Here is a 26,032-nt window from a genome sequence, read left to right on the forward strand (position 1 = left end):
ACGTTTTAAAATTAAATCCCTCACCAAATACTATGCCACATTTAATATTCAAAATTTAGAACTGTTTTTTTTTTCACAAGATGCCAATACATGCGCTCTGGTATAACATTATTAAATGAAATATTTAAAATAAAATGATTAAGTTGGCCCCATATCCCTGCCAAAGCTACACAGTTTTTAAAAATTGTAAATAGAACAATTCTTCTATTATAATAGCTTCTCTACAAAATATGTGAAAAACTTTAAAGGGGGAGTGAAAAACACATTTTAAAATTATGACAATTATATTTTTTAATATTTGTAATAACTTTAACTTTAGTTAAATTTATTATTTCTTTGAGTTTAAAATTACCTATCTATAAAAACATTCTAATATGGTTATAATAATGCTTGTTTTTGTATTTTACGCTGGTGCGTAAATTTTGTAAAGTTGAAAATTAGTATTCAAACCCGTTAAAAAATAAAATCTTGTAATAAAAATTTACAAATTAAACTAAAGTAACCGATAAGAACCGGCTGAAAAAAAATACTAAGGGCCTGTTTTACCACTTTCTGATAAAATATCTTAATATAATCTGACAGATAGTCCGATCCGACACTAGTGAAACACAATTTTGAACCCTTTATGTATGATATGTTCCATTTAGGCTATCTGACAATTTATCAACATGCGGTGAAACACGCCTTAACTAAATTTAAAAGACATATAAAAGTAACTTTAATCAGTTAAAAGGATAAAAAATATTGTACTACCAAGGCTTTTTCAACGCTATTGATGTTTTTTAAAGAAATGACGTAGATTACTTACCTGAAGACCTCGGCGCCCCAGACGGATACAGCTTGCGGCCCCATCCCACGGGGTCTAGCTCGAGCGGCGGCCACGGCGAGCCGGTGTACCCGCCCGCCGCCGCGTTCAGCTCGTCCGACCGAATCGCGAGACACTACGCGAAAATCGCCTGAAATCCCGCGCCCGAAAGCGCACGAACACAAACGGAAAATCGCGACGATTTCCGAACGCGAATTCGTTATTCAAATTCGAACGCGCACAAATCAAAAGTCTGTTCTATTTTCAAAATAACATCGTCCGCAACAACATACGTGGAAAAGTCACAGTTTAAATCGCTTTTTCTAAAATCAAAAATTCACTCTTTATTTATTTCAAATAGTACTTAATATTAAAAACCTGAAGTTCTAATTTAAAATTCCAGCCAAGTTGATAACATCGGAATGTTATCATGAAACTATGTGTAATATATCCGGTAGACGGCTCTGTAATATCGTATGTGCGTATTGGGATCGAGTCCCGGTTGTGCGGGCGATCCCGCTGTGAATTTGCGGAACACTAACAAGCGTCGCGGGAGCGCGCCGCCGAGTGCCCGGGCTTCGCGGCGCCCCCGTCCGTCCCCGCGGACTGTGGGAGGCGCCCTAGGGACACGCCCTCGCCTCAAGAGCGGGACGGCGACACTGCCACAGATGGCGCCACTTCCTCTTATTGCCGCAAAATATCTAAATTTAAAATCTTTCATTTTCATATTTAAAACTAGCAGGTTTCTGGTGTTAAAAAAATGTTTTCTTTTTTTTAATAAAGGATTCGGCACACGTGTGGAGTTAGCGGCGCGGTTTATGATAATGGATGCTCGTTGGTGAGGTTTCCCGTAGAGACCGCGGGAGGGTAAAGGATAGCGGGCGAGATGAGACGCACAGCATCTCGCTGGACCAGCCGAGCCGAGCTCGGGGACGGCCCACAGAGCACCAGTATTACTTATTAAAGCAAGTTAGATTGACGATGATGAAATTTCAGTGGGAATTGACTTTAACTACATGCGAGATGAGGTTTTGTCTCCTCATTATTTATAATGTTTGAGGTCGCCAGTCGCGGTATTTGTCTACAGAATCATTGTTGTAAAAAGAATAGGACCGAGTTGTTAATATCTGAGAGAATGTTAATATCTGATTTAATTTAGATTTTCTGGATAAGACGAACATATTCTTTAACTTTTAAAAGCCGTTTAATAATTCGAAAGTATATCGTTTTATGAGTTGTAAATTTTGCTGTACATTTAAAACACGTGATTAGATTTTTTATCTTCAAGAAATCAAATAAATATTATATGTTATTATATACGATAGTATTATACTAATACTTACTATAGTTTTTATAATACTATCATGGAAATTTCGTTATAAAAAGTAACTTAAGTTACTTTTTATAACGAAATTTCCACAATAATTGGTGGACTATATTTATAATTAAGTTTCATGAACTATTTATCATTTCTGCTACATTACTATTCATTAATTCTTTCTTTTTTGCTTCCTTTATTTTTGGTTCCTCTAGGTAGGTACCATACTGTTCCACGACAGGTGGCACTCAGAAGTTACAGTGCGCCGTGCACCTTTATTCGGCGGTATCTCACTCACAAAAATAATATTTGAAAAGACAAATAAATATTTATATTTATGTTATTGGCTTGGCTGTATGGTTCTGTGGCGAAGATGCAACTATTTTAAACTTCTTATAATATCTATATCGTTCTCTCAAAAATCGGATTTATTTTAGTGATGACTAGTGGTATATAAATAATATGTAAAACCGCGAATCCATTGTGAATATAGTTATATTTATTACGTGATCTGATGTTACATCTCATCTCTCCTAAGCCGTTATTTTTTCCATATGCCTATTTTAAATGAGGTATAAATTCATATACCTACAGCAATATAAAATAATATTTAAGATCAAATCTATCCATTTATCTCCTCGACCCACTCTTCTATGAGAGTAGGAGCGTTGGCTGCAGTGTATAGTTTGTCTCATTGCGCTTGACGATGACTTATCGATATTTGGATTTGAATTTATCCATATATCATGGATTAAATTAAAAATAACTACAGGATATAAAAAAGTTTTCATAATTATGCATCAAAGTAACTACCTATCTGCCTATTTATAGCCGCGCCCTTGGCTTCGCTCCCGTGAGAATTTCGGGATAAAAAGTACCCTATGTGTTATTCCAGGTAATTTTCTAATTTTAAAATAATCGGTCTATAGTAGATAATGTGTGAAGATGTAACAAACAAACTTATTTTCGCATTTATTATATTAGTTGGGATTTATTAAGTCATATACAGATAAATCTATGTTCTTTTTCTCAAACCAGGTAAGTCAGTCGACTTATTAATCGGCTCTGAGACAGTGTTTCCCATTTACATTCTCGACTGTGACGCCTAGAAGTATCTACGCTTGAAAACTAAACCTTACAATTTTTGAAATCTCATCTGTGGCTTTACGATCGGCCGTCTGCCTGACGTCAACCCTTTTCGGAATGAGGCAAAAATATGAATCTATTTAAATATAACGGAATTTCACTAGCTATAGATTGGTTAATGAACCTGCATGTAAATATATAGGTTACACTACACTGAATCTATATAATATAATTAAGATATATATCTACTAAGTGAAAATACATACAATACAATAATAATCATATTCTGTAACAATTATTTACGTTATATCTAATATTTTACGAAGTCTAATACTACATTGGAACAGCAAACAAGCAGCCTCCAGGGCCGTGCCGTGCCCTAGAGATGTTAGGCCACGCCCACCATAAGCCACGCCCAGCCGCGCCCCCGCCCACCCCTCGACACTGCAATGTTTTAAGTTAAGATGTTTGATGGATTTCGTATACCGTAGAGAATATCCATAGTATTTTAGACGTTGCTGAAAAGATGTTGAAATGCCCAGTGGTTAGATTATGACGCAATTTCATAAATTTTCTCCAATTTTCTTTCGATGGTTTCAAGCAAATTCAAGACAATCGAAAAGATTCGATCGATGTGTTCGATTCAGTTTTTTCGATTGTGATTTTCTGTGAATGCAAGACATACACGTACAGCATTGCATCGCGTCATGCCCGTTTAGTCGCTCAGCCAGGACGCCGGGTGATTAGCATATGGTGTCGGTTTCCTGAAGACCATAATCAGAACAATAGCAGCCGCAATCAGGTGCCATTGTAGCTGGAATGCAATCAGCTGGGAAATGCACTTGCATTGGAATTGTAACGGATTGCATATTAATCACATGTAGGCAGATTTCGATAATTATAATTTCGTGTTTCTCTAGAATAATCAATAAGAAAGATATCTCAAACATTATTTTATAGGTTCTTTAGTCCTCGATTAGGTGTACTTAGTTACCATGTTAAAAAGAAAACGTGATAAAATTATCAAATTTCAAAATACTCCTTGAACAAAAAGAGCAAAAAACTAAAATATTTTATCCAAAAAACCCTCTTTACCTAAGAAATTCACGAACTCAGCACTAACAACGTAGATATACGCTATTTATACCTTGCGAATGGGACATTTTAATTCGAGACCTTAAGTCGGCTTTAAATTACACTTTTTGCCGTCGTTACGGCACCCTGGACAGCTGTCAGGAATCAGGGACGAGGTATCTTGTAGTTTTTCGAGCCGTCAGAAACATTGCCCTCGCCTTAACTGCCCCGCGAGAGCCCTTCAGACCCTTAACGTTTACGATGTCCCGATTGCTTTTCCATGAAGGGAGATGCGCAAAAACGGACAGATGTGACCGAGGAAGTTGATAATCTTGTTCGCGCTTCTTAAGTATCATTGGCGAACTATTTTTTCGTGCTGCAATACTGAATTTTGAGGGCATTTATTATGTTTTGGTCGATGATCTTGTCAAGTGGTTTAGGATATGAAAAAAGTGTGGATATTTTGACACGAGAAATGCGTAATATTTCGCACGTCAAATAGCTACTTAAAAATTAAATAAATCATGTTATAGGATACACAAATTAAGATACCCGGTCAAGTGCTTTTTGGTATTTCTTCTCAATAGTCGAAATATGTGTGAGTAATGTACGAAGGTATGCTACGAAATACTATTACTTAGTAATTACTATCTGGTTCAAAATGGTCAAAATTTTGTTACTATAATTATCTACTTTACACATAACATCAGACCTTCCACGCATGTCGTTGTAATGTTTACTTTTGTAGGTAAAATTATGTCCCTGTATGAGTTGTATACCTTTAAAAATCATTTGTCATATTTATAAATATGCATTATTTTACCAGCTTAGTTAAAATCTCAGCCCAAAGATTTATTCACTTTACATTTCTTAAAAAGACGATTTTAAAGACATTCTAAAAGGAATTCTTTGAATATGGTAAATAAAAAAAGTGTCATGCTGTGACGACAAAGAGCAAAATATTTTGAACAAACCCGCCATTGAGTTTCGCTTTACAAAACATGATAATGTCATAATAAGTAGCAGAGGAAGGGTTGAAACCTGTCAAATCGTGAATACTACTGTGTGTTGTGATGTGCCGACGATTCTCAAGAAGTTCGCTACATGCTGTTTGCTATTTATTGTTTGATATAATTCTGCAATCATTCAGAATGCATTTCGGAGGCCCTTTATTATTGTACTTCATTTAAAGTTTCAATATTTTTTTAATAATTGATGGAAAGAAACATACTTATATACTTGTGACGATCATTTTACATTCTGTTTTATAATGGCTAAAATAATAAATATGAGTACTGAATTTCCAAATTTCAGAGAAAAATATGCATAATTGACGACCATTATGGCTGAGCTGAGGCAAAATTATAAAAATATCGCTGCAAATTGAGATCATTTTTCCTTTTATTTTTATTTTTTTAACGGTCGGTTAAGAGCAAAGTAAAAAAAAAGCTAACCGCCAGCTTCTGTCAGTTAAACACTCCACGAAAAATAATACAATAACTAGCAGCAAATACTATGATAGCCAGCGTCTGACAGTGAAACGTGTGGCAAACCGAATACCGGATAGTGGAAGTGTTCAGTACATGTACTGCATACTATCAACACTAAATTGATAACTTTGTTATTGAAAAATATCGTATGCCTGAAAGGGCAATCTGTTGAAACTCTTACTTATATTTACAATTATTGTATGTATGTACATGTACACAGATTTTGCAATGTTTTTGACTTTTGCCTTTGACTTTGACACTTTGGGTAACCGCTCCCGTAGAATGTCAGTAATAATAGTAGGTACTTACGCTATAGGCTACAGTGTGACTTTTCATACATTAATATCGGCGTCCAAAAGTCCACATTCGCGATTTGGGGTTTACTCCTATACGAAAAGTTGTTCAGTATCATGGACTGAGCATGAAGGCCAAAGGATGCTAGGATTCACATTGTAGATTACACTGTCAAATTTTCTTGAAATGTGTGGCTTAATAACAAACACACGTCCAAAACATGCGCATTTATATCATTAGTAGCATGTATGAAGTAGAATTTAAAATATAGAAAATCTTCAATCTTCTTGGTCATAATTCCGCTATTTTGGTCATAATACTCCATTTTTTTAAATATGGTGAGTATATAATATTGAAAGTTTATAAATTATTTATACAATAATCATGAATAGACAAGACGAATTAGCCATCAACACATGTTATTCATATAAATAAATGACTATAGACATTCTACCTACTACGTAGACATAGAAAAAGCCATTTTTTTCCAAACACTGAATAGATTATGCCAGGGAACCCCAACGAGCCCGTGGTATTCCCGGAAAATGAGAGACATTCACATAACCTTAATGGCGAAGGTTGTATTTCCATGCCCGACCAAAATTACGTTTGAGGTATGATAAAAAGAGGGAACTCCTCATAATGTGTTTAGCCGTGACGCCTGTGCGGCCGGCCATAGACTAAACAAGAGTACTTTTTATTTCAAGGAAGATAGGTACCTATTATGGTTGTTTATCTTTAGGAAGAACCACTATTGCTAGCAATTCTAGAAATAATAATAAAATACAAATTTTCTCATGGCGATGATTTCGTTTGCTTCACATTGGTATCATAATTTTACGTAAAAAGCTAACTCCGGGGTTTTGTACGATCTTGTAAGATCTTTGAATGTATTTTGTAAGATCTTTCGGCTATTTAGTTTTTATACGAAAGAGCATAGTTTCGCTTTCTTGTTTTTAACCTATACATAAGAATACGAACTGTATACTTGCATATAGCATGGTACAGTGTCAAGAAGTTCTATGATCGCATACAGGGTTATTTGTAAATAAGTTTTTTACAAAAAATGCTGTTTTGAAACGAGCTTCTCTCGTCATCAGAGACGTCTTGTGGCATTTGATCCAGGTTTTTTTGTTGATCAACGCGTGACGAAATAATCTCGCCCGTGCAGTAGACCGTTGTGGGGTTCTCTCGTGTAACAATGGGGGTTTTCAGGATAGAAAACAAACCGGAGAAACACAAAACTATTTTTTATTGGTACATATCAAAACAAATTGGATTTCGCCGCTTCTACCGACAAAAGAGACACACACTTTTTGACAATGACAAATGACATAGTAGGTATATATTTTTAAGAAATGGTAAAGAAATTAACAAGCGTTATGATTATCTATTTAGTAGTCTGTAACACTCGTCACCTCGAATGTCTATTCTGCACTCCCGCGCTCCCAACTCTCTGTATTCATATTTCGGGCCGCTTTACTTATTCAATATTTTCAAATTGGGCTCGCTCCTAGTAATGGAGCAGAAAAACTCGGGAACCGGATCAAATGGATTCGCGAGGTGATTATTTATTTAAACTTCCGCCATTCGCCTTCTGACTGTAAACTTGGTAGATTTTTTACAACTTAATGTGATTTGTGTTGGCGAAAATTGAGAAGTCATAAATATGGTTGGGATTTTATATAGTTATAGATTGATACTATATTTAAGCGTCACAGCCACGAACTATTACAGTTCCTACATGTTAAAAGGCAACACTTTCAGTACCGTCATTTGATTTTCAATTAACGGTACCCATCTACTCAATATTTAGAGCCTCTCAATTAATCTAGAATACCAAGAATGCTCAAAAAAATGCAAACATAAATGAGCTCATTAAAACTCAAAAAACTGCCAACTGGCACTAGTTCCATATATCACGAAACCAGCCCCCAAAACAACGAGTCTGCCATAACAAGTGGCTCCAAATTCGCCATATGACTACCATGTCACTGCGACCATTTATCATTGCGATGTGACAACTGAATTTATTTATATAAAAAACAAACAATTGTTGCCTGCACCGAGAGCCCTTGGATAACAGTTTTGTTAGTGCTGGTGTTTTCACAGAGTACTGTCACACAGAGTTTATAATATTATCCTGTTAGGAAAATGCTAACTGTGTGTTTTCCTTCTTAGCAATACAAATAGGTAATATTTCGTTGAATAGTGTAAGGCTTTTTTTAAATAAAATCAATCTATACTTACCTGTAAGAACAGATCTTTTATTCAGATCTGCTTATTTTATTTTTCTAACCTATCTATACGATGACTATTAGAAACACTAAAATTATGCGAAATAGAATTTAATTTTTATAGTATATTTCTATAAATATAATTCACACACTATCTCTTAGTTTTAATTGCGACACTAATTTAGAAGACATTAATAATTTTTAGATATTTCATAACACCTGAGCATCATAAAACGAACATGATTATAAAAGAACTATTTGCGGCGTATCTGTATACAGAACATACTCTATGGAAACAGTTCAAAAATCCAGGGGCACCGGTGCCTGCGCAGCTTAGGGTGCGATACAATGGGAGATAGCAATTTGATATTCAGGCCACATTTTTAATAAGCAGCGTCGCAGTAATGGGCAGATTGGGCCCACTCTTTAATAGTTTTTTGTTGCTCCATTAACAAGTTGAGTGCCTTTTGTTGCCTTGGTCAGTGCCCTTTGTTATTTTGATAGAAATTGTTTATATCGAGTATTTTATCTCCGATTTTGCATTAGTTGTGTTTTTTGAAATTAGTGTTAGATGAAAAGTTAAAAGGTAGGATCACGACGAACAATATGTAGGGAATAACTAGGATACTTGACTCGGCGACTAGAATAAAGAACTTCCAAGTCGTTTTGAAAAATATGAATTTGTTGACAATTTTATTTAAGTTTTCTGTCTATCCAGACCAGCAGCGGGCGTCGCTACTGTTAAATAAAATTTTCGTTCTCACTTTAACATATTAAACTACAACTAATTAAAAAAGGATTAAAAGTTATAAACTACTTAAAAACAAAGTAGTAAGATTTATATACAGCTTGATAACAAATATGGTTACATTTAGTCAGTTTAGCTTAAAAGGTTTAATATTTTTAAAGGCCGTAAAGGTAACATCAATGTCACAAAAAAATGCAAATGATCACAGTTCAATGCATCATTGGTGTTTATGATATTATTATTGGATGGGTGAGGCGCGTGTAACGAGCACTTGTACGTTTGCATCTGTTATATTTTTCGATTGTCCCTCTCATCTCCGCTTGCTCCCGGTTGCGTTCGGGGCTGTGACGCAGTGCAGCCTGGGGTCAGTGTAAAAAATAGTTTTTTGAAGAATTGTCGGTGATTTTACAACCAGCCGCCTGCCTGACGTCAACCCTCTTTGAGAATGCTATTGTTGCCTATCAGCTACCTAGGCTATGTGTCCTTTAGTCACCTTATACGATATTCACGGGATGATATGAAGTGTCCCTCTAGAGCTAATTTCAAGGCAGAATTCTAAAACGTCCATTGTGGCGCAGGAAACCTCATAACCACAACCACACGGGTCTTACCCTAAACTCACTATAACAAAACAACAATGCTAGCACCCAAGTTAATTCCGGAACTTAGCTGGCAAGCCACCAACTTAGCCGTACTTAGCGAAGCTGTATCGCTTAATTAGAATTTGGTACTAATCTACAACTTGCTCAACTTTGCAGACCCAATTAGTACAGACTTAGATTGGACATGCAGTACTTAAGCACGTTACATGTCACTGACAAGTGACATGTAAAGATAAATCTCTAAAATTGATTGATTAATTTATAAACTCACGTAACGTAGGGTACTTATTTTTATTGCTTAGTTTTAATGTAAACTTTGTTTTATGGAAGTATGTAGGCCATACCAGCAATGTAATTTGATTCGCCACGATTTTGGCCAATTGTATCTTATATTATTTATTTCATAGCATTAAAGAAAATAATACTGAGGTACTATATTATTGTGTGCACAAAGATCCATTTGAACATCTATCCATCTTTCGTTTGACTTCCTCATTCCAAATTTTATATTTACTGAATTTTATTTCACTGTCGGGCCTATTGCCTAAAAAATGCCTAGAATCACAGATTTATGATAAGACAGGTTCCACAGCAAAGGCTTATTTGTAGGTAAGTTTGTGTTAATATCCGGCGGCGGCGCGTCAGTCAGTTGAGGTCGTGCTAGTTAAATACGAATCTCAAGACAATATGAGAACGAGTTCACACTAGGCGAAAATTATATTTCCTATTTCCCAAGCAGAGTATTTTGTTTTTAAACGTCAATCAATGCAATCGCTTCTTCTGTCAGGACCAGGTGGGAAGCGCCTTGGCTAGCCATTTGTTTCCGATATACTCGTAATTGTAGTTTAATCAACCAATTTCTTTGGAATTTTACATACTTACCTATAGTATCTTTAATTCCGAACAAAAACTCGTGGGAAATGCACAAGGGCAAAGCAGCGAGCAAAAAGTGGTATAAAATTTGTAATCCTTATAAAATCGTTAATAGAACGATTACCATCAATTTAAAAAATTCTACATATTTTCTGGTTGGGCTAGGCATTATTATACTATGTTTAACGCAGAAAAGAGAGACATAACTATTGTTCCAAATCCGAATATAAAGAATATTATTATAAATCTTTAAATAATACATTTCTATGTGTATTCTTATGCAGTTTTTTTTTCAAATCTCCCTTGCTAAATTCGCCTAATGTGTACCACACATTAAGCCAAGTCGAAACTAGTCGGAAGTTATAATTTATGGACTGAGTTCCGGCTCCGGCTGCTGCTAAGGGGCTGACTAGTGTGTAATGAAGTACCTGATATATTATACACACCCATCAGAGATCGACTTAAAACTATAATCAAGTATTAAGACGTCCTTACATGCATAGTGAAAATTAAAGTAAAGTTGGTGTATGGTATGGTGTATGATAACAAGCTACTAGGGTTGCCAGGTCGGCAAACTTAAAAGACGGACTGAACAGAGCCAGGATAGTCGGACGTTTATGTAAAAAAGCCAACAACCCTACATTATTGAGGATTTCGTGTCAAAAACTAAGATTTTTTTGATTATAATACTATATATTATCTTCCAAATGTTCGTAAAACAAAGTACCTCTACCATCTACCATTAGAAACGCTAGTGTGGAAGTCAAGAAGTATCCATAATTTTTATAATTTTTTTATCGAAGTTACACACAGACGTTACATAAACTATGAAACTTAATGTATATACTTTTAAAACCTTAACTACAAAAGTCCCGCCGTACCACCAGGAATATTGAAAGTGTCTGAAGTGAGAATCCTACTTCCTACTAATATTATAAATGCGAAAGTTTGTGAGAATGTGTATGTTTGTTCGCTTTCACGATAAATCTACTGGATGAATTTTGATAAATTTGGTACACGGGTAGAATATAACCTGGAATAACACATAGGGTACTTTTTATTCCGAAATTCTTAATATTAATAAACGCAAGAATTTGGTATTGCGCCTTCTATCTCTATACCTTTGCACTTGAAAGTAGAAAGTAAAAGTACCTGGCATTAGGTATTCTACTGCTCGACACATTGCCGAAACCGCCAAAGTTCGCCGAACTATTTGCCGATAGTATACCTATAGCCGGCGTTACAGACAATTCGCTCTTGATTCAAACTACTGTCATAGCTCTGTTGATAGTTGCACGGGTAGATGGCGCTATTTGGAAATGAGGCGTGGATGTTCTCACTAATATAATTTCTGTATTAATGAAATGTGTAAAATTTTATTTTATTACCCAAAATAAAATAAAATTAGCAACACTTAATAGTTTTACCTTTTCAGATTTGAAAATAAGGTTTTTTTTAAAGAAATCATTCTTAACTTACTTTTACTGTCACCTGAGAGCTTGGCTTAGTGCGTTTTCAAGCTACAGTAAAATAAGTTAATTATTCTTTGTCGTTTTTAGTACAAGTGGGCCCTGATAAAGTGACGTAAAGTTACAAATAATAAAACAAACGAATACAAAATGCCTTGATTAATATATACATATAAGTAAAATATTGCAATGACATATATGGTTGGATTGCGTAATTGCATGGTGCATTCTCGAAATGAGTACGACAGGTATAACGTGGAAAGAAATGGCGAGCTGTGTCCACCCGCGTAGCTTTCTACGCGAGTGTACACACCCCCGTTCGCCCCACATTCTCCCCCCCATGACACCAAACCTACCAACACACCTCCACACACTAATGGTCCTCCGGAATCACCCTGCAATAAATTATAATTTTTGACTATACTCATATTCTATTGGAATTAACAACTGCTGAATCTATTTGCGATGGTGCGCTATTTGTTATCAAATTCTTCGCGAAGACTAATAAAATATTCTAATAGATTATGCCGCATTAAAATGTTAGTAAGTAGAATGTTTTTTTATATTATAAAGTATTACAGTTTTCTATAATACAATGTGGTCACAGTTGACAAAACGGTTTTTGGTGGCCATCATTTTCGATTTAGTCAACTGTGTAAAAAATCAGTAACATCAAAAGTAGACAAAACGATGCCAATATTTAAAAGGCACCATTATCGCGCATAAATCGTCGATTAATCGAATGAAACCGTTAAATATTTAAAAAATAATAAGTATATGAAATACGTACGGTACAACTATCTTTATTATGAGCACCTGCGCAGATTGTGGTGTCATGTATGTAACGTGCATGGAAAATGGCTTTACATAAGTGTTGTGCCATTAAAGGAACACATACTATTCTCAAATATGGCGATTCGACATTCTGAAAATAAAAAAATACCAATGAGTTAACCAAATTAATGTTAAACGTGCCTATTAGCGTACCTATATAGTTGTCCCATTTGCTGTAGAGGTTAGCAGAGAATTACGGCAGAAGCCAAAACTTTCATGCGGCAGCATGCAAGAATGTTGTTTTTCTCTTGATTGTACTTTGGCTAATATAGGCATAAATTCTTAAAATATTAAGTATATCAAAATAACAGATCATATTGATGATCTGCTATTGGTGTTGACCAGTGCGCCAAGTTATATCTGATGCAGTGAATATTACTCACAATAATGGTGAAACGCTGCAAGTGTAATGGGCAACCACTACCTACGTCAGGTCGCATGCGGTCTGCGGCATTTTCCACTGAATTTATTTGATTGTCATAAAATTTATAATTTAGATAAACCGTAATAGTTTTTCGGGATGAAAGTGCCAAATTGATCTTTGGGTTCTATATATTTATTACAATCTACATAAATATGTTATTTACAATAATAATCAGGTATAATTATTAAGCTGCATGCGCGAATCGCGACGTGGATTCACGGCATTAAAAACATAGCGTGATCATTGAATGAATGAAGGATCAATACTATCAATATTCTCGGCGATGCTCGAGCGCGATTCGCGCACGAGTTTAGTGAATTACATTTTCGACTCGGCCAAATCCTGACACCACACATTGTAAACCACCTCCGAGCGGCAAACCCAAATCTGGTGTGTGTAGACGGATGGGCTTCACCTTGTCTGTTATAATGAAATCCTCAATCACCTACATCAAAATATTTAAAAAATATGTTAGGTACAGTCAACAGCACATCAAGCTACCCTGCATTAACCTATAGGGCGTGGTAATAGCGGCTGTGTTTTTGGGTAGGTTGATGAGCTGTTGACTGTACATACCAGAAAATACATAATTATCCTGGTTCTAGTGCATAATATCGTCACTTGGCACTTAGACCATGTTAAAAACCACCTTTTATTAATCAACGTTCTAATCCTCCAGCTTTGACTGTTGAAAATCTCATCAAACTACGATTAACAGATTCAATGTGGAGTAAATTATTTTATTCTTATAGATTGATTTATTGTATTAATATCTGTTGTTTATTAAACTTTTTTTGTAGTGCTCGCTGCGTGTACCTTCGATATAGTGAATTGCCGATGCAGCGAGCGACCATCGATCGTACTCTAACTATATTACGATATCGATGTAGCAACAGCCGATATTATTAACTAGACCCAATTACAGTCTAAATGTGTAAGCAATACATAAAACTATATTTATGATCCTAACTAATATTACCTATAAATGCGAAAGTAAGTATGTTTGTTAACTCTTCACGCTCTATCTATTCAATCAATATTCTTGTTAAAATTTTGCATACATGGTGTTTGGAGAAGGACATAGGGCACCTACATTTCGTCCCGGAAAAATAACCGTTTCCTTGGGAAATTTACGCGGGCGAAGCCGCGGGCAAAAGCTAGTATATAATACGAGTATGTATAAGATTATCTGTAAATAATTACCTCGACAATGCCAATATCATTCTCAATATTCACGGCGGAGTATGAAGCATGTTGGTAGTAATCGAACATTCCTCGGCTCTGTTCGTATGTGATCATATACAGCACGTTTGCGTTCGCATTCGTCGATCCTGCTATTACCCTCAAAGAATGAATCCGATTCCTGGATACAAATACGAGTACATTATATAAATGGTCTTTTTCTCATCTGAACTTGTCCACGTTTTCGCGGTTGTGACGCGTTGAAGACCGGGAACCGCTTCATTTCATTACATAGTATAAAACAAAGTCGCTTCCCGCTGTCTGTCTCTCCCTATGCTTAGATCATTGTGGTTTTGTCCGAACGACGCCAGGACGAGCCGCTAGGCAAAATTAAACATTTAAAAATTTTGTAAAAAATTCAGCAGTGGTTTTACGGACAGCCGCTTGTCTGACGTCAACCTTCATTCGTCGACCTGACGTCAAACTCAGTTATCGACAACGGTCAATTTACCCGTACGATATCCACAGATGTGACTCGCGCAGTCGCAGGCGCAGTATCCACTTCTATATCGATTTCAGTCAAGTAACAGGAAGTACCTCTAAGTCAAAAGTATCTTATCGATTGTTGCTGGTACCGTGTGGATACGGCATAAGCAACGATCGATAAGATTTGAGTTCTTCGATATTTCCAACAACCCTAAATCATATTCGAATGAATAGTGAATATCGTACTCCTATGCATCATTGACGCAGACCTGTAATGATAAGTTTAATAATAGAATTAAAATAAAAATAATTTACCAAGAAATACTACTAATATTATAAATGCGAAAGTTTGTGAGGATGTGTATGTGTGAGAATGTGTATGTGTGTAGGTATGTATATTTGTTACTCTTTCACGAAAATCTACTAGACCGATTGCTTTTAAATTTGGTACAAGGGTAAAATATAACCTGGAATAACACATAGGATAATTTATACCACGAGAGCGAAGACCCAGGGCGTAGCTAGTTCAATTATATTTAACATTAATTACCTGCGACCTTTGAAACAGTGAGCTGCCGAGAGTACATATCTTGCAGTGAGAAGTGCGCCACCACAAAAACTCGTCCAGTACAAATGACCAAAAGACTTTTCTCGTAATGATACCTGTAAACACAATTTTAAATTTATTTAACCCATAGATTGCTGCAGCTTGTACAGTCAACCGCACATCGACCTACCCAATTCATGGCAACTCGCCGCTATTGCCGTGCCATATAGATGCGCCTGCATGAGCAGGGTAACTTGATGTGCTATTGACTGTACAGTCATACCAGAAACAGAAACCCATAGACAAGTAACGTAGTATTGAAGTAAGTATTTAAAGTACTTTCGCATTTATAATATTAGTTGGGATTATATTTTTACTCGAGTAAAGCCGGGATGAGCAACTTGTATTCTATATGCGAAGAAAAATATACCCTGCTATACGATCTATAAAATGTGACATCTAAATAGACATTTATTTAAAATGATAAAATTATACCTGAAACGGTATGGCTTCAATTTTCACAGTGACACCGCCTACAATTCGCAATGCACATATTTCAGAAATTATACCTTGATAAGTGTTAGAACCGTATTTTTCTCTGTTTTCTTCAACGATGTCCTGAAACGAAAAAATGCGTATTGATTCTTATGGTTTAGCCCAAAAAGGCGAATGATCAAACTAAAAGTCCCATATAGACTAGCGCCGTATGTACGTCCGCAAATATTGTGTTTATGACTGTTTTAGTAGAATCTTAGTATTCGCGACAGTTTAGTAAACAATATTTCCAATTTACAATTTAGTACCAGTTGTTTAAGATTAGTTTGGTTATTTAGTATGTATTAACTACCAATATACAACCACCTGTTTGTGATGTCGTAGGGGGAGATTAAGGAATACATAGCCTAAGCCAGATAGAAAGCAATAGCACACTCAAGGAGAGTTGACTGGTCAGGCCGGCGGCCGGTAGTAAAATCATATCCGAATCTTCAAAATTTTAACTAAAATCTTTACTCTGACCCCGGTCTTCGTAGCGTCACAGCCCCGAATGCAATTGGGAACATGCGGAGATATAGAGGTTGAGCAGGTTCTCATTTACTCGTATATAAAAAAAACGCAAATCGACAACCATTAAGGGTTTAGTAAGAAAATACAGTGTATGTATGAAAATAAGTTTTTTTAACCAATTCTATTCCATTGTCGTGCAAAGGTCTCTCCATTGCCTTCCAATATGATTTTTATGTAATAATGTTGCGTTGCACAATCACCATCAATAGCCATTTAAACGTCCCAACTGTAAGGAGTTTGGGCCATGACCCACCACGGGGGCCCATTGCATCCGCAATGGGCCAGCACGCACTACCGCAATGGGTCACCACTGGGGCCCATTGCGGATTAGCGGGTTTTAACGACTGCAAATACAACCGGGACCAACGGCTTTACGTGCCTTCCGAAGCACGGAGCACGCAATACTTACATTAAAATCAATCGAAGCTCCGTTACTCGGATTGAAAATGAGTACAATAATAAACACAATTGAAAATAAAAATGTTACATAATATTTCGAAATCATCTCATCGTGAATTTGTTTATTTTAAACATTTCACAATACACAACATCATTATGTAAACAAAACCTGTGCCAAAACCAACCAAAGAGTATGTAATACACTAACGTAAAATCAAATTCAATGAAATAAATAAAAAATGTCTTTGATTAGATACCTACATCCCATTATCCAAAGTCTTTGCTACATTGCAAGAAAAAAATCTCATTATAATTATTAAAAAAAGTAAATCCACTTATATAAAAACATAATGTCGAAGTACTTACCAAATCCGTGGTACCTACCTGCCGGCTCCACACTATCGCGGAGAAGTTTAACGGATTCGGCATACATAGCTAGTTTTTCAAAATAACACTATTTACTACACTATGGTCATAAACTGATATAAACTTTATTTTGACTGAAGATCTTACCTGTATGAAGTCCATATTTTAATAAGTCTTCACGTGTGAAGTGTTCAGAGCTTATTTTCGACCGTTTACTGGCTCAAAAATTTTACAGCGTGAAGCGTTTTCCATAGTTTTCGAAGTTTTTTTATATTATGAAAAACTATTTTTCCCAATATTTCGGCACCCAAATATGCTACATTGTTGTATATTTTCACAAACGAATGCTTACATAATGAAAGGATTAATAAAGTACTTTAAAATAAACGTTTTAATCCACATAACAAAAGCTTTTGTGTACCTAACATACAGTGCTGTACTCTGGCGGGATAAATGTGCAGTAATACTCCCTTATAGGTACTACGGAGTGCCTACTAATTCCATGGACTTTTGTCAAATAGTAGACATAAAAAATATACTTCGTCATATTTTTCATTTCACTCATACAAGAAAAAGAAATACGTTACCAAATAAACGCGTTGATGTATTTTATCCCTCTACGTTGTACGGAGTACGTACTAATTCAATGGATCTACTATCGTAGCGGTATATGGTAACATTTTCTATCTCATTTGGCTACGCTAGCCCCATTGTGTAGACTGTTGTTTTTAGCAGTTGTATTAATCTGTAAACTTCCATGTGATTCTTTGCTGCTGAAATCCTAAAGTGAACGTCACGGTCGGATGTGATTTTCACATGGAATTAGTAAGTATTCCGTACAAGTACCTACTAATTCCATGAATTTTCACTTCACATAGACTAGGGCGGAACCAAACGCCACGCCAGATGAAATTAGTTATGAAATGTCGTACCATGACAGATCATACCATGAAAGACTGGTGTGCTAGCTGCTTCTCTTCCCCAGATTGTAAAAGTTAATCATGGGAAATCATCTCAAAATCTCAAAACTTTGCAGTCGCGCGGGTTGCACAAAACTTGGCTCCCGTGACATGACCTGTATCTATAAATATGGGAGAAATAAAATCAATATTTAAAAAAGTAAAAATATCTTTTCAATAAACAAATACACAAATATATACAAAAATATATGAAATACATTAATGAAACTAAAGGCTCTTTGAGCACTAGATTGGAGATCAGATAATGGTATATACGCAGTAGATGAAGAGTAGCTCGTCATTCGTGTGTACACTCCAGCCTTTTGGCCGCAGTTGCCCCCCCATGACACTATACCAGAGAGATATCCTTCGCACATTAAAGGCCCTCCAGAATCACCCTGAAAATAAATACATGTTTTGTTGTACGACGCCTGCAAATATATGGGTGTTTTGTTGTTCGACGTGTTGTGACGTGACGGGTCAAAACGTTATCGTTTGTGTGTAATAGTATGGAATTATTATATTCACATTTGGCTGATGCTGCCTGAGTAGTGTTAGGTAAAAAATCAATGATTCACGTCATCACCATATGCAGTACAAAAAAAAACAGACAGAGATACTTAATTATTTGTAGAATAGAATGAAACACACACACGAACATACAAAAATAGAAAAACTTAGGTAAGTACTAGGTGTGTGCGTGTATACACATTGGGTAACGGCTCAGTGTTACGCTAAGCAAAAATACCCAGCACTAAATTTCAGCCGTAAATTTAACACGTGACGATAGTAAACCGTTGAGTTCTCTCGTTGGGTCCGATCCTGGGTGCGATCAGAAAAGCAAGTGGAAGATGAAATTTAATTTGAAATATTTGATAATAGACAGACAGATGGGACAAGTGCAACTGAATAATAGCTTACATACTGTGCAGCTGTCCTTTTGGAAAGCACCGGCACACACTGTCGAAGGGTGCAAGTATTTTTCATCGAACATTCTTTTACAGTTATCATGTGATATTATAGGGACGCACACCATTCTCAAAAATGGAGATCGTTTATTCTAAAAAAAAAAAGACAATTTAATATTAGGTAATTTGGTTAATGCGCCTCTGCATTTCTGATTAGGCTACTCCCTTGCTTATAGTTTTCTTTGTCTTAGAAGTATGTTATCAAATCATCTTTTAGTGGTAACACTGATGTCAGATTTTGTTCAAGTCGCCTACAGGAATCTGCTTAGTTTTTACGACAACTTACCGACATATAGCAAATAAAACACACTAGTGAATTTAAATTGTCAACCAATGTGCAGATTTCCTCAAGATGTTTTCCTTCGCCGGAAGCAAGTGGTGGTCAAATAAAACTACTATACATGGGTAAGATTGGTATACAAACTCAGGTGGCACGAGTAGGATTCGAACCTGGGACCTTTCGATCACAAGCGGACGATCCTAACCACTTGACCACCACCGCTTTATGAGGTATGTCATAAAATATATTACGTCTTCGACATAACCATATCCTGACACTAAACATTGGAGGCCGTTGTTCAGCTTCAGATTTAGTTCCGGCGAATGTATTCGTATAGGCTTCACATTACTGGCAGCATAGAAACTTCTTATCACCTGTTTAACAAGTAAATAACTCGTTATTAAAAAAATAGTACTTATGGAAAACTTTATTTTATAAAAATGTCATCAAGTTTAATACCAGCTTTTATTATCAGACAGATTGATTTTGCGTTCCAAGCGTGACAAAAAACCATGTCCGTGCTGTAAGCCGTTGAGGAGTTCCCTTGTAGTGAGCCGAACCTGGATACACCATCAGATCATGCATACCATATAATAACAGCAATGTTATCCATACTAAACGTGATACAAAATTTCAGTTAAATCGATTAAGGTGTCTGATTTAAAATCGATTTGCAAACAAGCATATGATATTTTCATGTAATAGTGATAAACTTACTTCGACTACGCCAATATCGTGCTTTATATAGATAAGAGTAAAATTAATGTGCTGGTAATACCGGAGTATTCTTCTAAATTGTTCATAAGACGACATATACATTGTACTAGCACTTGATAGTGATGTTCCTGCGACCACCACTATCTTATTTAGACTAGATTGTGACCTGAAAGAATGTAAAAAAAATATAAGTGTTCAGAAAAATAATTAACCCGCTTTATTTGGCAACATGGGCACAAATTCAAATTTAAAACATTTATTCGGAAATTAGACCTTCACAGGCACTTTTTCACGTCAATTTTTATAATAAATTATTTCAAGTTATTTCTCTAAGCTACCAACTAAGGGATAATCTGAAACTTTGACATCATTTAGAACCTATAAAGATTTATAAGTAAATGTTAAAATCGTGTCCTAAACAATAAAATAACCCATGTATCCGAAATTTCAAGAAGATCTGTTATTTATTAAAGCTAAGATGTAACGAATAAATAAACGCACAACGAAGGTAAAGCTCCATTAAAGGAAAATACCTGAGTTTCATAAAACAGTGAGCTGCCGTGAGCACATGTTTCAGTGTGACCAGGGAACCTCCACAAAACGCTGTCCAGTAGTTTCCACTAATTGAACTTTTTCTGATTACTACCTAAAACACGGAATAAATATAATATTATATTAAAGTCTATAACAATATTTCAAATTATTTTTTTTTGCAACGTTTAATTCTTTGAGCCAATATGTTTTGTCCTTAGATCTAGGTGCAATCAATGCGTGACAAAAAAAATCATGTTCGTTCAGTGAACCGTTGAAGAGTTCCCTAGTCGGGAGCCGATCTTGGATTAACCATCTGATCTGATTTAATGTATGCATGTATGTATGCAATACATATAGTATGCATTTGCATTATAACATTTTTGGTGGGTTGAGAAAATTCAGCATTCAATAAAGTCCGAAAATAGATGCTGAATGCATTCAATTGAGAAAATTGATGATCAAACCTAGTACAATGTGAAAAACAAGCAACGCTAATATCAGAAATAGCTAAACATACTGAAGGAAATAAAACAGAAATATATAATAATTAAATATAGTTAAACATGACATATGGTCCTCATTTAAGCGAAGTTCAAGAATTCTCTGTTATAAATACAATATTACTTACTTGATAAGGAATTTCTTTAATTGACACCCTAGTACCACCAACTATTCTTAAAGAACAAAATTTAAGAACATCAGGAAACGTGTTGTTAAAGTTTTTTTTATTTTCCATGACAATATCCTATAACAAAAACACAGTAACATTGCTGATTTTAGATACAAACTGGATTAAAACTCTAAATAATATTATCATAGTACATATTTAAGTTATATGAAAAAAACATTCTCAAAATTTCAGACATTTAAATAAATATATAGACATACTTTTTGAGTTTATTCTTAAAAAATCTGACATTATAATCCCAGAGCCCTCAGACGTAAGCGTAACTTATTTTCAAAGCTCAAGTACCCAAAATAAAAATATTTTATATAGAAACGAATATCTTACAACACTGGGTACATTATAATGCTTGTGAAACTATTCTACTGCCCTAATACTTGCCATACTTCAGACGTATGAGGTCCCTGGGATCTTACTCTAAATATATTATTGAAGTTGTTTACTCGGAAATCTACGGTATTACTCAATGTATGAACTATAAGAACTGAAATTAATAATGCTCCTAGACAACCCGAGATCATTTATGATTAACATTTGATAAAAAGTTGTAACAGTAACCGAAAATTATGATATTTGAACACATAACTAAAAACATATATCATAGGACATAAATGACCATTTGTGATATTTGTCAATTATTTGTCATCGATTGCAGCGTGTAGACAGAAAAATAATTCTGAGAAAATAAAGGATTTATTGTATTATTTTGTTTGTGTATTATCGATGCTTAAATTGAACCAGGTTACCGGTTTCTAAAGCCACAGCGTACAACATATATAATACAAAATATTATTTATGAGTGATAGAAAAGGAATCGCCATGTAAGTATTTTTTTCTTTTTCTTTCACAGTGATTATCTTTCTCAACTTTGACGTTGGCAAATTCTTAATTTGTATGAACGTAAGAACATTATAAAAATGAACTCTGTGGTAAAAATAAAAAAGTGAAATGAAGTGAACACCATTTTTTCTAATTATTTTGCTAAATTAAAATCTATTTCTTTGATTTCATTATTGTATGTACATTGTTTTGAAATGGTTTTGTATATTTTTCAAATTTCATTTTTCAAACAAAGATTATTTATCGTATTTATTATTTGTCAGTCTTGTTTACTGCAGCAATTTCATTTTCGTGATACAGCTGAATTCGTACCACGTATTGTGCAAGGAACTGCTGCGAAACTTGGAGACGTCCCTTTCCAGGTAAATTTATTTTTTGATATATTTTAGGGTTCCGAATATTATCATAGATATAAAAACGGAATCTTCACACACACTTCGTAGTCCGGCTGAACACTGTTGAAATCACGTGTCAATTGTGTTGAATCACTTTGTTTTCCGTCTGTAAAACCCTTTTCCTCAAATAAAAATGTGTTGTGTACTAACCTAGAATCATGAAATTTGGAAAATTAAATATGTCTACCAAATAATATACCTACAGTACCTGAATGAGTCTCATTCAATGCGCAATTGTTTTATTTTCTGGAATCAAACTATTTATTTGTGAATAAACAGATACATTATGTTACTATAAAAATAACGACATACTCGTAGCTCTCTGTTTTGTGACTCACAGGCATACAATAAAAATAGAATACAAAGCGGAACCATCGGTTCGCGAGGCCGCGTCTCTCACTTTGTCGATTTTTTTTTTAATTTACAGGTTGCGTTCAAGAAACGCATTAGGGGCAAGTCCATGTATAGCACGTTTTGTGGCGGAAGCATCATCTCTAATAAAAAAATCGTATCGGCCGCTCACTGTTTTCAGGAATCGAGTTGGTTCAACTTCAATTGTAATCCTTTTAGCAGAGTGAAGTGAGGCACCGTTTTTTTCTTCTCTTTTCTTACATAAGTACACTCCGTATAATCTTATAATTCCTAACATGAAAACAATATTTATACTTATTGTTGAAAATCCCAACTAATATTATTGATGCGAAAGTTTGTTTGCCCGTCTTCTACCCTACACCAGTAACCGTTGACTAGCGAGAAGGACATTTAATTTTCTTTAATATAAAATAGTACATGGTCGAAAATATATATACATAAACATAATATGATTATGAACGAGTGCTAATAAAAATAATAATTTGTTAAATAATGCTTTGCTTCTTCAGGAAAGTCAAGTCGTCTTTATTACGGCAAGTATTGGTTGTGGCTGCTAACCTCAAGAATGACGCAAAACTATCAGACAATGAAGGCCAATGGAGAAGATTGTCCCACGGCGTATATCCCAGTGATTATAGATTCCCCAGGGCAGATATAGCTGTTATAGTGAGTAATTGAGTTATTCTCTCTCTCATCGTCGCGTGCTCCCGGTTATATTTACATCTGTGGCGCCCGGATTCCTCGTAAAAGATAACATTTAGTTTTTTTTTTTTAATTTAGCTCTTTATTGTATCGTTTAACTTTGTATTTTATTATTTTCAAGGTTATAGAAGGATCGTTTGTATTCAACAACCATGTAAGTTCGATACCGCTTGCGACGAGGCATATAGAGTATAACATGAAATGCCAGGCTTCTGGATACGGACGGTTGTCCACATCTCAAAATGTAAGTTACTACTTAAGTAATAACTCATCGAAATACACGCACATTATTTTGGCAAGTTTTTTTTTAATGTAGTACTTTTTCACACCAGCAATTTTTTCACAATACAATAGCTTTTATGAAAAAAAAAACGAAAAGAAAATATACGTGTTCGATTCCCCGTACTAGCCCAATCATTTTATCCTTTAGTATGTGTTTACAATTCGCTCACCATCGAATCTCTTCAAAGTCGCGGTCAACCAATCATAATGATTCTCCCCATTTCACACACAAGTTAATAATCAACTTTTACACTACCGATATACATAGGTAGGTATTGACCACGGAAGAAATTATGATTAGTAATACATTATTCATGAAGTTATTATACATTACAGATAAAATCGCCCATACTATACTATGCGAATATGGACATAGTACCAACGAATATCTGCAATGTTATGCACAGAAGAAATATGAGACATACTGTATGTACATCAAGTGTAGTACCCGATACAGCTCAGGTAAAGCTATACTCAATATGAAGTTATATTGTAATTTTTGTATTTTAACTTAGAGACTCTATTACTACGAAAAATTTTGATACAGATTTTTTTAATAAATAGTACTTATGTATGTATAATGTATATGGTTTTATCCAAGTGAAACCGATATGGGCCGTTAGAAGACTGTACAGTAGAGTAGATTATGCACCGAGAAAGTTGCAAATTGAAGCATCGGAATTGAAGAATTCGGGGCTTCACTCTCGTAGAAATTTCGGAATAAAAAGTACCCGATGTGTGTCTGATGATATGTGTCGTAATAATCGGTCCATTTTACATTTAGATTTTGCGTGAAACAGTAACAAACGTACATATACACATACATCCTCACAAACTTTCGCATTTATAATAATAAGTAGGATAGTTTGTATAAGTGCTTTGTAGCATACCTATGTATAAATTTAAATTATATTTTCACTATATGTTGCAGCGAATAAATTCTTTTGTTTTCCTTCGCGTTAGCGGAGTAAAGTGGGTAAAAGTTTTACTCTCTTCGTGTAATATCGTTGGGGCAGGACATGGTACCACTTAGGAAGTATCTATTTTTTAAACGATTGACTTGGGAGGAAATTGATTTAGGAAACAATTTTTTCCACGGCCAAGCATGTGTATGTTTGATTAAAGAAAACATATTTCAGTTGTACGAGGAGCTCTTCCTTCATTACTATATTTAAATTGATCGTAGAAAAGTTACAGAATATTAGAACACATACAAAGTTTCAAACAAGTAATTCAAATGGATTGGACTACCAGTATTTGGCTACGGAACCTTAAAGATAAGATTTTGTTTCTCCTATATCTAATTTCTATTTCATTTCAAACCATTAGGGTGATTCTGGCGGCCCTTTAATCTGCACGGGAACGGGAGACCCTGCCGATAAAGGCCAAGGAATTTTGGCTGGAGTCGTCAGCGGCCACCGCATAGGAACAGGCTCTTTCTTCACCAGAGTATCATCTTACAATCGCTTTATAACAAGAAATAGTGATTTAAGCAGCGAAATAAGACACATTAATTCGATTCGGAATGTAATTTTGACAATATACGTGACATTTTGCTTGTTTTGATCTCGTTTTATTTCGTGACGATGACGACGTTTGCAAAAATATCATTTTGCAAAGAAAAAGCAAACTTTTCAAGAGTCTAACCACACTCAGATCTTACTGCATTCAACAAGTGACAAATAAATCATGGCCGTGTATTAATCCGCTGAAATTTCCTCGTCGGGAGCCGATCCTGTATGATGCATATAGGAAGTAAGCTTTGTTTCACTCGCTCGTGTGTACCTATGGTCTGTGTATGTTTAAGAAATGTCTGATACCTACTTAACTTTCGGCCCGATGCGTTTTTGTCATATGTGTGCATGCTTTGCATTCTTTATCAAAACCAAAAACCTCTTTCTAGCCTTCTCTGAACTAAAAATACACCTACTCATTAATGAAAATGAAAATAGTTTAATATGCTCCAAATCAAAATTACTTGAAACACGCCAGCACTCAG

The 26,032-nt window shown here is 35.2% G+C and overlaps 4 protein-coding genes across 10 annotated transcripts in view; 1 reads left to right on the plus strand and 3 right to left on the minus strand.

Annotated features, from left to right (window-relative positions):
• The window catches only part of kn (knot), a 52,630-nt gene extending 51,074 nt beyond the window's left edge, over positions 1 to 1,556 (minus strand). For 3 of the 7 annotated variants that reach the window (XM_053748972.1, XM_053748971.2, XM_053748970.2), the window contains exon 1: positions 809 to 1,556. The gene's annotated coding sequence lies outside the window, so the exon portion shown is untranslated. The remainder of the gene's footprint in view (positions 1 to 808) is intronic. The other 4 variants (XM_053748969.1, XM_053748968.2, XM_053748973.2 and 1 more) reach the window with 3 other exon arrangements.
• Positions 1,557 to 12,031: 10,475 nt separating this feature from the next.
• On the minus strand, positions 12,032 to 17,099 carry LOC128672159 (serine protease 1-like). The gene is made up of 8 exons (XM_064436127.1): positions 16,944 to 17,099; positions 15,965 to 16,087; positions 15,473 to 15,585; positions 14,458 to 14,617; positions 13,577 to 13,699; positions 12,787 to 12,921; positions 12,144 to 12,391; positions 12,032 to 12,047 (listed from the first exon to the last, which is right to left on the minus strand). The coding sequence occupies exons 1-8, from the start codon at positions 17,037 to 17,039 to the stop codon at positions 12,032 to 12,034; spliced, it is 1,014 nt and encodes a 337-aa protein (XP_064292197.1). The 5' UTR covers positions 17,040 to 17,099.
• A 1,483-nt stretch (positions 17,100 to 18,582) lies between these two features.
• LOC128671839 (mastin-like) lies at positions 18,583 to 22,073 on the minus strand. Its single transcript, XM_053748631.1, has 7 exons — positions 21,859 to 22,073; positions 21,386 to 21,502; positions 20,757 to 20,869; positions 20,224 to 20,389; positions 19,758 to 19,880; positions 19,180 to 19,318; positions 18,583 to 18,656 (listed from the first exon to the last, which is right to left on the minus strand). The coding sequence occupies exons 1-7, from the start codon at positions 21,961 to 21,963 to the stop codon at positions 18,652 to 18,654; spliced, it is 768 nt and encodes a 255-aa protein (XP_053604606.1). The 5' UTR covers positions 21,964 to 22,073; the 3' UTR covers positions 18,583 to 18,651.
• Positions 22,074 to 22,379: 306 nt separating this feature from the next.
• LOC128671855 (transmembrane protease serine 9-like) lies at positions 22,380 to 25,614 on the plus strand. Its single transcript, XM_053748664.1, has 6 exons — positions 22,380 to 22,644; positions 23,105 to 23,256; positions 23,559 to 23,715; positions 23,873 to 23,995; positions 24,370 to 24,495; positions 25,363 to 25,614. The coding sequence occupies exons 1-6, from the start codon at positions 22,477 to 22,479 to the stop codon at positions 25,597 to 25,599; spliced, it is 963 nt and encodes a 320-aa protein (XP_053604639.1). The 5' UTR covers positions 22,380 to 22,476; the 3' UTR covers positions 25,600 to 25,614.
• Positions 25,615 to 26,032: the final 418 nt, after the last annotated feature.

Source organism: Plodia interpunctella, chromosome 8 (genome assembly GCF_027563975.2).
Source record: "Plodia interpunctella isolate USDA-ARS_2022_Savannah chromosome 8, ilPloInte3.2, whole genome shotgun sequence".
Classification (NCBI taxonomy): domain Eukaryota; kingdom Metazoa; phylum Arthropoda; class Insecta; order Lepidoptera; family Pyralidae; genus Plodia; species Plodia interpunctella.